At 38.0% G+C, this 12258-nt stretch overlaps 1 protein-coding gene across 1 annotated transcript in view; it reads left to right on the top strand.

Moving 5' to 3' along the window:
• The window catches only part of LOC132152929 (tomoregulin-2-like), a 66616-nt gene that overhangs the window by 26607 nt on the left and 27751 nt on the right, over positions 1-12258 (top strand). Inside the window, exon 3 of the mRNA XM_059561930.1 lies at positions 1981-2110. Within this exon, the coding sequence (XP_059417913.1) occupies positions 1981-2110 (130 nt within the window). The remainder of the gene's footprint in view (positions 1-1980; positions 2111-12258) is intronic.

Raw genomic sequence — 12258 nt, 5'->3', positions numbered from 1 at the left:
GCAGGGGCTCGGCAAAACAGGCATTTCTCTGGGCATGCTGGGGGCTACCTGGGGCCTTGCAGCCTTTCTCACTATTGCATCATGTCAGGCAAAAAAATTGATTGAACACTTGAAGCTGTAGAAATATCAAAAAAATGAAAAGGTTTAATAGCTGGTAATATCCATTTCCCTCTCTCCTCCTCCTCTCATTCTTTCTGTGTTTATTTTGAGATCCTCTCGGTGCTCTGTTCTTCTGAGATTTCACTCTGGTGTATCGGTTGCGTTATACTGTCACTCCATCTCAGGTGTGCTAATAGTGGAATATTTTTGTGAAGTGTACTCAAATCGGATTCGACCTTGGTTGAATGAAGAATTTGTTTGGTGGGGTGGGGGCGGCACAAGGTTGTGACAAATGTTTGAGCGAGGTAATGAATTATTCATTAAATTAATTTGTTCAAAATGCTAATTTCTTCAGCAACAAAACAAAAAGTCTCACTGAATTTATTTATTCAACTGATTCATTCAAAAATGCTGATTCATTCAGGAACTAAAGAATCTGTGTTTCTCAGTGACACAGTAGTTGTTTTTGGTTTTCCCTTGACCAACAAAAGTAGCCATATGGTAAGAGGCAATATTGTGTCCAAAATGTAAAACCAAGTCTGCACAGGATACAAGTGAAGCATGCAGAGTACAGGAGAAATATAATAGCTCATCCGTTTATTGTCAATGAATTGTCACATAAGAGTTTTGTTGGTTCTGTTTGGAGGTGTTTGACAGAGCGTCCTGTGTAGACAGCCTTTTGCAATCCACTTTGCTGCTTTTCCATTGTTTTTCTATGTAAACATGCACTAGACACAGACATGTTTGATTGTGGCCTGCATGTTTTATGTCTTTTGCAGCATCTTCCACATTTTCATAGCATTCTAAAAATGCAACACTCAAGTTAAAAGAGTTGCCTCTTTCATTTTAAATGCAAAAACACATGGCCCCTCAAGCTATTACAGCACAGCAAAACGCAGGCATTGCCAAGCCGAGTGCAGGCACATTGCTACTTAATATTAACTTGTCTATTGGAATACTTTGGGAATAGTACACTCTAAGTCTTGCTTTTGAAAGCATTTTTGAGTTGTACTGACTGCGAACTCAGAGCTCTCTCATCCTGCATACTATTGCTTCTCAGCCGATAAAACAGCAAGTACAAATCTCGCTCCAGAATCGATGGGCACAGTTATGTGATTTGTTTTGCTTGTCATAAATCTGGGGATGCACAAATATTAAAATTATGTCTGACAGGAATTTAATACTTTAAATCTACATAGTTAAATAATAGATATTAGATAATACATTTGTCAAATCCTTTTATATTTCCATTTTTTTAGAAGACATTTTTATTAAACATTATTGCTTTGTGCCGAGATTATGATCAAATCTTCAAACCTATATTTCATTTTAAAAATTATAACCAGTTATAACCAAAGGACCTGAAACTTGCAAATTTTGTGATTTATTCCTTCCTGGCATTTGCTTATAATCATATAATCTTTTTTTTTTGGAAGCGTGGGCAGTGTAGTTGGCATTCTGTATTTTAGCCCTCGGAGCTCACAGTAGCTTTATTCACTTTCAGATCACGCAATTCTTATTCTCTGCTGTGAGCTCATCTAAAACCCCCAAAATAAAGTGCTGCTAAAACATCACAATTAGGCTGTTAAAGATACAGTATATAGGTCAGTTTCATGCTTAATTCTTATTCTTGCATATTACATTAAGACATGTATTTTATGTAAGCACTTTATTTTATTGTAGGTTTTACGGCTGTAGCAATATTAATGTACAGTATATTTCAATGTATTTAATTACTTTTTTGCCCTTATATTTCAATTCTGCAATTAACACACAGGTTGTGCTAGTTGTCCTATAATGCTAGTGATCTTTGACTTGAATTTTGGTCCCATATTTTGCACATCTAATTTTCTAATTCTTAAAATCTCTCCTTTTTTTCAGTGCAACAGTGACTATGTTCCTGTGTGCGGCTCCAACAGCGAAAACTATGAAAACGAGTGTTTTCTGCGGAGAGACGCCTGCAAACAGCAGAGCGAGATTCTGGTGGTCTCTGAAGGATCCTGCCCAGCCGGTACGTTCAGTCGTATTTGGTGCATATGTCTCTTGAAGGTTAATCCACAGCCTAATCATTTGCCCATAAAATGTGTAACTGTGAGTATGAGGTTATCAGATGAGAAAGACTGCAATTTACTCATCCCTGAGGTCTAAATCAGACAGGGACTCTCATATCTGTGCTTGTGTTAAACATGTTAAACGTGCTTTTGCTGTGCATTCAGAGCCTTTTAAGGCACAAAGGCTGGATTGTTGTTGTATATGATTTCAGAAAAATATTCCCCTTTTCCTCCTATATTAACGGTATAAGTATTGCATGTTTATGGCCAATCAAAGACCAAATGATGTGAGCAAAAGTGTGTTCTGTGGTCAGTAAGATGGTGTATTGCGGAGGCTAAAGCAGATGTTTGGTGCTTTGGGAGTTGCTGAGTCAGACTCCATTAAACAGTGCCTAAACACACTGAAACCTCTAAAAATGATCTCTAGGGAGAGAGAGAGAGATAGTGGGAGAGAGTGGGAGGTGAGTATTTGTGCTTATGGAGCATCCAGAGATTGAAATGTTCTCCTCACGCTGTGTGTGTATGCAGGTAAAGTCATAATTCAGTCCCAGCGGGATGCTGGATCTCATCTATGCCTGAATGTGTATGAGCATGTTCTTGTCTGTAGGTGTTCTGGAAGGTAAAAGTTAATTTACTGAAACAAGCTGCAGAAAAAAAGAAGAGTGTTTGTCTTTGTCTCTGTGAAGCTTAAAAGGTGCCACTGAATCATCTCTCATCATCTCTCTGTTTGGCTCTGTCTGTCTGAAGGCCTTCCTGTCATCTTTTGCTTTTACTTCGCTCTTTACGTCCATGGACATCAGACCAGTCCAGTTTAAGTACCTCATGGATATAACACTGAATACAAAAGCTAAAACTACTGCTGTACTCAACAATGTATTGTTTACATGCTAAGTGCTGCAAAAATAAATAAATAAATAAATGTGTTTTTGAATATCTTCATTCAATAGTTTGATCTCCTCACAAATCCAGCAGCTAGTTCTCCCTAAGTGCTTATAACAGCCCGGCACTTTGAAAACATCTGTATCTTTACTTGCAGATTATTTATTACTTGATCAATCGATCGATCGATCGATTGATCTGTCCTGTCTGTCTGTCTGTCTGTCTGTCAGTCAGTCAGTCAGTCAGTCAGTCAGTCAGTCAGTCAGTCAGTATAAAGTCTCTCATGTCCAGCCAGGCTGATTTTATTTCAATAAATTCTGAATTTTCATCAGCCATTACTCCGGTCTTTACTGTCACATGATGCGCCACAAATCATTGTAATATAATATTATTAATATTCTTATTATCAATATTGAATACAGTTGTGCTGTCATATTTTTGTTGAAACAGCAATACCCCCCCCCCAGCCACACCCATTTTTTGATGGATAAAAAGTTTAAATGAAAAGCATTTCTAATATTTTCTAATACTATAAATGTCTTCACTGTCACTTTTGATCAACTTAATGTGTTCTTGCTCAATAAAAGTATTAATTTATTTTAAAAAAAATGTTTTTCTGCCCCCAGACTTTTGTATTGTAAAAGTGAAAAACTATTTAAAAAAAGTCAATAGTTTTTCACCATGTCATAGAAGGTAGAAATTATAGTAGAACCTATAATTCAAACCTGAAGCCCAAAAGACATGTTCAACAGATCTATTAAATTCCTTACCAATTTGATTTTGACTGTTTAATTCTGATTTAAAAGTACATTTTTACACAAATCATGTCAAGCATTAAATCATGTGGTTGAACAAAAATTTAATTTACCTGAAAGCCTTGCTTAAATGCTTAAAATTCCTCAATGGTTGTGTAAAACAACACTCTTTTGACCTTGTCAAAATCAACTCTGTTCACAGCGACCTGTTTCAGTGCATGTCTCTTGAAATGGTAATGAGCTACTGCTCACCCCGCTCCTCTCTTCCTGTTTTTTGTGTATACGGTGGACTCTTATGTTGCTCTTTTACATCCAGCTAAAAATCTGCATTACCTTTTGAGACATGTCGCTACAACTGCTCGAGGAGAAAATGGAGGAAAGCGTACAACTGACTGAGGGCAGGAATATTTTAATACAGGACAGTCCGTTAGCAGTCGTGGGCGGGGTCTGAGCAGTATGACATCATACTGTTCAGAAAATTTAAATGGCTTGAATGGAGTGAATGGATTTTTATCATTGTAGGGTGGTTGTGTCATCAGACTGCTAAGAAACATTTATATGAATTTAGCATCTGATGTCCCCTTTAAGATTCCTTAATTCATTTGTACATCAATTTTCATCTCAACAAGCTATAAATACCATGTGTCTAGTGCTAAATAATGTTTTTTTTAATTTATTTATTTTTTTAAAACCACACACACACACACAGAGAGAGAGAGAAGTTCAGACTGGTTTATTTTTCTAATTGCCTGACAGTTACATTCTTGATTCAGAGACATGTCGAACTCAATCTTTGACCATCTGAGCGATGCTCTCTGGCCATCTGGACATGAAACACTCAGTTATGGCTTTAATGCAAAGAATATGTCTAAATCTGTCAAAATACTTTCACCTTTTTATCTGATATGCTTTCACAACAACATCACCTGCATATGTGCATAAAATTATAAAACATGACTAATATTTACTCTGTAAAGCCTGTCATATACTGTAAATAACGGTCATAAAACAAAATATGTGCGTTCATTATTATGAGCAATAATATGGTAGAAAGAACGTTATTAAAAGTGAATTGAATTTCACTTTAACAATTCAATGACAGAACAAGCTGCAAATAAAAAACAGATATACCAATTCCTACCCTAAATATATCTTAGTAAAATGAATTTAAATTGAATGATTTAATGGTTTTTATTTATCAACATCATGAAATTAATCGCAAAGATAAAATGCCTGCTGTATAATAAATTGAAAAATTTGTTATAGATTAAGTCAATAAACAGCCTTTTAAAAATACATTTCATTGCTTTAATTGGCATATTATTATTGATATTTCAAAATGAATATTTCAAGTTAATCTTGCCATTGTTTTAACAATATTCAACAGTTTCTCAGTCAACAGGTATATGTTGATTGTTCCACAGAGGCAGATATTAAAATTCCTTCTGCTTCCTGAAAAGCATGTAGCTGATTGTATTACAGTTTCTCATTCTTTTGAACAAGTTGCAATTGCTTTTGTACATTCATGCAATTGATTATGCACATTTATCTGCGGTTTCCTACAGTATCAGTTGCTAATGCCATGTTGCTCAAAATGTATTTTATAGTTTTCTGTGCAATAGTCTTACCCCTCAAAACAAGGCATTAGCTCATCGTATAAGTCATTAAATGCAAAATGGTTCATCGAGTTGTCATAAAGTGTCAAAAACTTTTTAGTTTTTTTACACATTATGATTAGACTTTTTGTAAATTTGGCATGAATTGTGCAAGTCAATCTTGATTAATAAAGATAATTTAGACCAACCAATGATAAACCATTTCTCTGAAACAACTCAAAGGTTAATCTCATGAATCTTCAGTTGGAAAGCATAAACTGTATAAACAGAAGAATTAAAAAATATATATATATAATGGACTTATTTTTTTATTTTAATCTTTGTGCCCATATTTCTTTTTCCTTTTCTATATCAGAATTACATTGTAAAGGTTTACTTTTTGTAAACAAAATTTTTGGTCAGACCACTAGTACAGTTTTTTTCACTTGCTTTGGTACATTTCTTGAGATTTGCAAAACAGTAATTGCATTTTTCAAAACAACTCGAACAAATAGCAAAACACCATGGATTACCTGCAAAAGCCAGTTGTGACGTGTGGGGTGGGGCCGAGGGACGTGGGAGCGAGGCCGGTGGAGTGATTGGAGATGAGCTACACCTGTTCGACCCACCGGTCTCGAGGCCCACGGAGGAGATGGAAGGATATAAAACTGGAGCGACGACAGTGAAGGACGAGAGAGGACCAGGCCTGGGCTTTATTTTAGGTTTTGGTTTTATTTTGTGCGCATCAGTCGTCCGTGAGGGGCTGGTGCGCTGTTTTGTGTTTATTTTGAATTATTAAAGTTTCAGTTGAGTGTCCGCGGGTTCCCGCCTCCTTCTTCCGGATGAATATGAAGGCTTTATCATTACAGTGGTGCCGAAGCCCGGGAGAAGGAGGGACGCGCTGCTGAAGATCCCTCGCGGCTGTGGTGAATCCGCGGTGCCATCGAGCAGGCGAGGAGGATGCCGCCATGGACGCTCGAGGCGGTGGGCTGGAGTGAGTTGCCGGGACGGGCGAGCTTGCTGCCGGCCACCCACGATATGGAGGGGCGGCTGCCGTCCGTGAGGGAGCGGAGGAGTCGGCGCCGTTCGCCAGGGGGCCGGAGCCTGCTGCCTCCATGAAGGAATCCGGAGGAGCAGGGAACGGGGGACTCCTGCCGGTTGCCCAAAACCGGAGGAGCCGTCGCCATCCACCGGGCGGCGGAGGAGTGTCGTGCCGTCCGCCGAGGGCCGTCCAGTGCCACCGCCAGGCACCGCGGAGGAGATCACCCAGCTGGTGGAGGGCCGAGCAGCAGTGCGTCTGGGAACCGGAAACTTTTATTTTTTTCTCTCCCCTCTCTCGTCTCTGTCGCTCCTCCTTCCATCTCCGTTTCTCTCGCCTCGTCTGTCCTACCCCCAGGTTCCCGCAAGTCACCGTGAGCTGTCCCCCCCGGAGGGTGGGAGGGAGGGGGGGGGGGGTAGAGCGCAGTCTCAGGAGTACCCCCCGGCCTGCGAGGGGCGATAGGGAGCGAGGCCGGTGGAGTGATTGGAGATGAGCTACACCTGTTCGACCCACCGGTCTCGAGGCCCACGGAGGAGATGGAAGGATATAAAACTGGAGCGACGACAGTGAAGGACCAGGCCTGGGCTTTATTTTAAGTTTTGGTTTTATTTTGTGCGCATCAGTCGTCCGTGAGGGGCTGGTGCGCTGTTTTGTGTTTATTTTGAATTATTAAAGTTTCAGTTGAGTGTCCGCCGGTTCCCGCCTCCTTCTTCCGGATGAATATGAAGGTTTTATCATTACACCAGTCTCTTGCTCAAAATCCTTCGTTCATCTCTCAAAAAAAAATATCTGTGTCAATGAATATGTCAGTGCCATCAGAATGACAAGTCCTTGTGTCATAGTTTACGGATAAGACAGTCAAATCGTTTAGTCATGTAGTCAATATAACAGTGTACTCTGGAGGGATGTTCTGATGTAAACTATGGCAACATTTTGGATGACAGTTACTGTATTGAACAGTATGCCATATGCTTATGTATGCCATATATCCATTTCAAATGTACACATTTACACATTACTGTATGTGGGATATTGATTGAAAGAGACTGGATAGAATTCCCAGTTACACCTTTACTAGTGGTCTGACCACCCCCCCCCACCCCCCCCCACCCCAAAAAAAAAAACCTTTACAATGCCATTGTGATATAGAAAAGGAAAAAAAAATATGGGCACAAAGATGAAAATAAGTACATTTTCAGAATTTGTAACTCTTGTGTTGTCCTCTGTCTATACAGTATAAGCTTTCCAACTGAAGATTCATGAGATTACAGTTTTTCTCAGTCACTTTGGTGCATTTCTCAAATCAGAAATGAAATTCTCAAAACTACTTGTACAACTTCCACATCATCTAGTCATTTATACACATCATAAAACCAAAATGGTTAATTTAGTTGTCATAAACTGCCAAGCACAATTTTTATTTTTACACATTATTACAGTTTTTCTCAATTGCTTTGGCCCCGTTCTCAAATGATTTTTTTATTTCCCAAAACATTAAGTTCAGATCTCTGAACAATTCGCTTCTTTTTCACATCAGATTGGAATTTCTTATTGATTTGAGCAAATTGCAAATGCTTTGGCACATGTGTGCAAAGAGTACATACAACTGTCTGCAGTTTGGACAACAAATAATTGCATATGGCTTGTTGATCAAAACTGATGACTCAATTCTCACTTACACTGTCAAACACTTCAGAACTTCTCAGACATTTTTTATTGTGTAAGCCATCACATTCAAAACGATCTATACAATTATCATAATTAGTATACATGAATGTATATTCTAAAATATATCTGACATTGACATTATTTGTAATGTCTGCTAAATTGGCACATGACCTCTAATTGCATTCGCAATCTAATTGCAAATTACCTCTAATATGAATCAACCATTTAACCATTTAACCAATCAACTTTGGGAGTATAAATATATATGTATATATATATATATGTAGATTGCCCACAGCACAATCACTGCTGTAGAAGTTTTTGAGAATGGAGGACGTTCACAACCCTGAACTGCAGCAACATGCTCGTGGAAGAGCAATTGGAAGGCCTGTAAGAATACGTGGTGGTGGTAGAGGAAGAAATAATCGAGGAAGAGGTGGAAATAGAAGAGTCAGAGTCTCTGATGAAATCAGAGCCACACTTGTGGATCATGTCATAAATCATGGTTTTACAATGGAAGAGGCTGGTCGAAGAGTACAGCCTAATGTAAACAGGTCCACAGTGTCATTAATTCGTAGGGAAAACAGGTAAATATGTTTTTTTTTTTTTTTACAGTATGTAAAGTATTTTTACAGTATAAACAACAATATTGTAAAGGTAAATGCAAGTCTATTTGTTTATTCTATAGAACTGCACGACAACCTCGCGCTGGTGGCAGAGCAGCAGTATTTAACCAACTGCAAGAACAAGAAATTTGCAACATGGTCATAGCCAACAATTCCATCAGGCTAAGAGAGATCCAAAGTGCAATCATAAATGACAATAATGTCTTTGCAAATATAAATTCTGTCAGCATTTCCACCATAGACAGAGTTTTAAAAAGACATCAGATGACTATGAAACAGCTCTATAAGGTGCCATTTGAGAGGAACAGTGAAAGAGTCAAGGCGTTGCGGTACCAGTATGTCCAGGTAAACCATTGGTGTGCACTTAGTGAGTTTTCCTGTTTTTCTAAGATGCCTGTATTACTTTACTGTAAATTTCAGAAACCCATAAGAAAATACATTTACTGTTACATTTTTTTGTGTTTCTTCATAGAGAATCATGGAGTTAGAAGTACATGAAACGACCCACATTCTTGTTTTTGTGGACGAGGCTGGGTTTAATCTGTCCAAAGGCCGGAGACGTGGTCGCAATCTCATTGGACACCGAGCCACAATTGACACACCAGGCCAACGTGGGGCAAATATTACAATGTGTGCTGCCATTTCAGAGAACGGTGTGAGCACACATACCACACATTGGGCCCTATAATACCCAACTTCTCCTGGCCTTCCTAAATGCACTTTACAGAGACCTGATTCCAGAACAAGAAAGAGGTTTAGTTAGACCACATTTGCCTAATTATGTTGTTGTCTGGGATAATGTCAGCTTCCACCGAACCAGCAGTGTTAGGGACTGGTTTGCTGTACATGAAAGGATAACAGTGGAATTCCTTCCACCATACTCTCCATTCCTAAATCCAATAGAAGAGTTTTTTTCAGCATGGAGGTGGAAAGTGTATGATCATAGACCACAAAATCAGATGTCTTTGTTGGATGCCATGAATGCTGCATGTGAGGTCATCACAGCTGACCATTGCAGGGGATGGGTGCGGCATTCAAGGAGATTTTTTCCACGGTGTGTGGCAATGGAAAACATCAGATGTGATGTTGATGAAAATCTTTGGCCTGACCAACGTGAGCGACAAGATGTCCACCAAGAATAATTTGTTTGTTTGTTTTTTTTCCCATGAATGTTATTTGTTGTTTGTGTATTTGTGGTTATACACAAATATGAAATGTAAAGTGAAATCTTGTTACTCTTGTCAGTTACTTTACATGTACAGTAAATACACTTGTATTGTGTATATACACATGAAGTACAAAAATAAACACTGTAAAAATACAAATGTTCATAGACTTTTTTTTTTTTTTCTACATACTATTGACTTTTCTCAACAAATATGAGATTTTTGTTTAAACACTTAATTTTCATGGTTGACTGTTGTGGTGGAAAAAAAAAAACATTTTGACCAGTGTGGGTCACACAATGACAAAAATACTTTAGATTTTGGTGGCCTTGGCCAAATTATTGACACAATAACTAGGTTTTGAAGCATGAATTAAATGTTTTGTGTGAGTAACTACATTTTGCAGACATGCTATAAAGTTTTGAAGTTCCTGCAAACAGTTGTGACATTTGCACTCACGGTTTAGAGAATGTTAAGACTGTTTCGAAAAATGTGCCAAAGCAATTAAGAAAAACTGTAATAGACTTTTTGTCAATTTGGCATAAATTGTGCAAGTGAACTTTGACTAATGAAGAGAATGTAGATGATAAACCAATGATAGACCATTTCTCTGAAACAGCTCAAAGGTTCATCTCATGAATCTTCAGTTGGAAAGCTTATTCTGTATAGACAGAGGACAACACAAGAGTTACAAATTCTGAAAATTTACTTATTTTCATCTTTGTGCCCAAATTTCTTTTTCCTTTTCTATATCACAATGTCAATGGCATTGTAAAGGGTTTATATATATATATTTTGTTTTGATCAGACCACTAGTAAAAGGGAAATTGTGGGAATTCTATCCAGTCTCTTTCAATCAATATCCCACATACAGTAATGTGTAAATGTGTACATTTGAAATGGATATATGGCATACATAAGCATATGGCATACTGTTCAATACAGTAACTGTCATCCAAAATATTGCCATAGTTAACATCAGAGCATCACTCCAGAATACACTGTTATATTGACAACATGACTAAGCATTTTGACTGTCTTATCCGTAAACTATGACACAAGGACTTGTCATTCTGATGGCACTGACATGTTCATTGACACAGATATTTATTTTTGAGAGATGAACTAAGGATTTTGAGCAAGAGACTGGCTTTTGCAGGTAATCCATGGTGTTTTGCTATTTGTTCGAGTTGTTTTGAGAAATGCACTTACTGTTTTGTAAATGTCAAGGATGATACGTGAAATGTACCAAAGCGACTGAGAAAAACTGTAACCTTTGAGCTATTTCAGATAAATGGTTTATCATTGGTTTATCATCTACATTTTCTTCTTTAGTAAAGATTTACTTGCACAATTCATGCCAAATTGAGAAAAAGTCTAATAATAATGTGTAAAAGTGTGCTTGGCACTTTATGACAACTAGATTAACCATTTTGCATTGAATGATGAACTAAAGACTAGATGTTTTGAGGAGTAAGACTATTGCACAGAAAACTATGTAGTAAATTTTGAGGGTCATAACATTAGCAGCTGATACTGTAGGAAACCGCAGATAAATGTGCGTAATCAATTGCATGAATGTACAAAAGCAATCGCAACTTGTTCAAAAGAATGAGAAACTGGTTTTGTGATGTGTATAAATGACTAGATGATGTGGAGGTTGTACAAGTAGTTTTGAGAATTTCATTTCTGATTTGAGAAATGCACCAAAGTGACTGAGAAAAATTGTAATCATGTAGAGTCATTGGAACACGGTGCTTTAAATATGATATATACAACTTTATAAGATTAAACATATAAAAATTATACATTGAACAACTATCCATCTTTGTATTCACTAACTTTTCATCCTTATAAAACCTGAAGACCTTAAAAGACAAAAAAAGACACAGGACCAATGAACCTGTCCTGAAGTGCTGGGTCAAAAAAGTGGAAAACATTTCACAGCCAGAGGCTGGAAGAGTAAAGCGAGACAAACTTCTGTTTCTCGGCACACTTCTTCCTGTGAGACCAGACTCTGCTGAGTTTGCTTGCAAGAAAAAGTGGCAGGAGTCTTATTAAGTGTAAGAGACCTTTGTTCCTCATTCAGAGGTATCAGCGGGTTACACATCTCCTCTGCCTTTATCATTTATCAGGAATAAAGTGTTATGAGGTGACTTTGCACTTTTTTTATCTGGGCTCCCACGATGCAATGGGTTGAGTGAACCTGAGCTCGAGGCTCAAAGGCAGATGGTCTCTATCAGCAGAGACAAACGCAGCTGTAATTTAACATGCCACGGCTGCTGTTACAACACACAATTATATTTCAAGAACAGTGTGCTTGACCGACAGCATCAGGTAACTTATCACTCCTTAATGATATACAGGCCTGTTCAGTTGT

This window comes from Carassius carassius, chromosome 11, assembly GCF_963082965.1.
Source record: "Carassius carassius chromosome 11, fCarCar2.1, whole genome shotgun sequence".
NCBI classification, from domain to species: domain Eukaryota; kingdom Metazoa; phylum Chordata; class Actinopteri; order Cypriniformes; family Cyprinidae; genus Carassius; species Carassius carassius.
The sequence above is the reverse complement of the archived record's forward strand: the minus strand, read 5'-3'. Positions and strand labels throughout refer to the sequence as shown.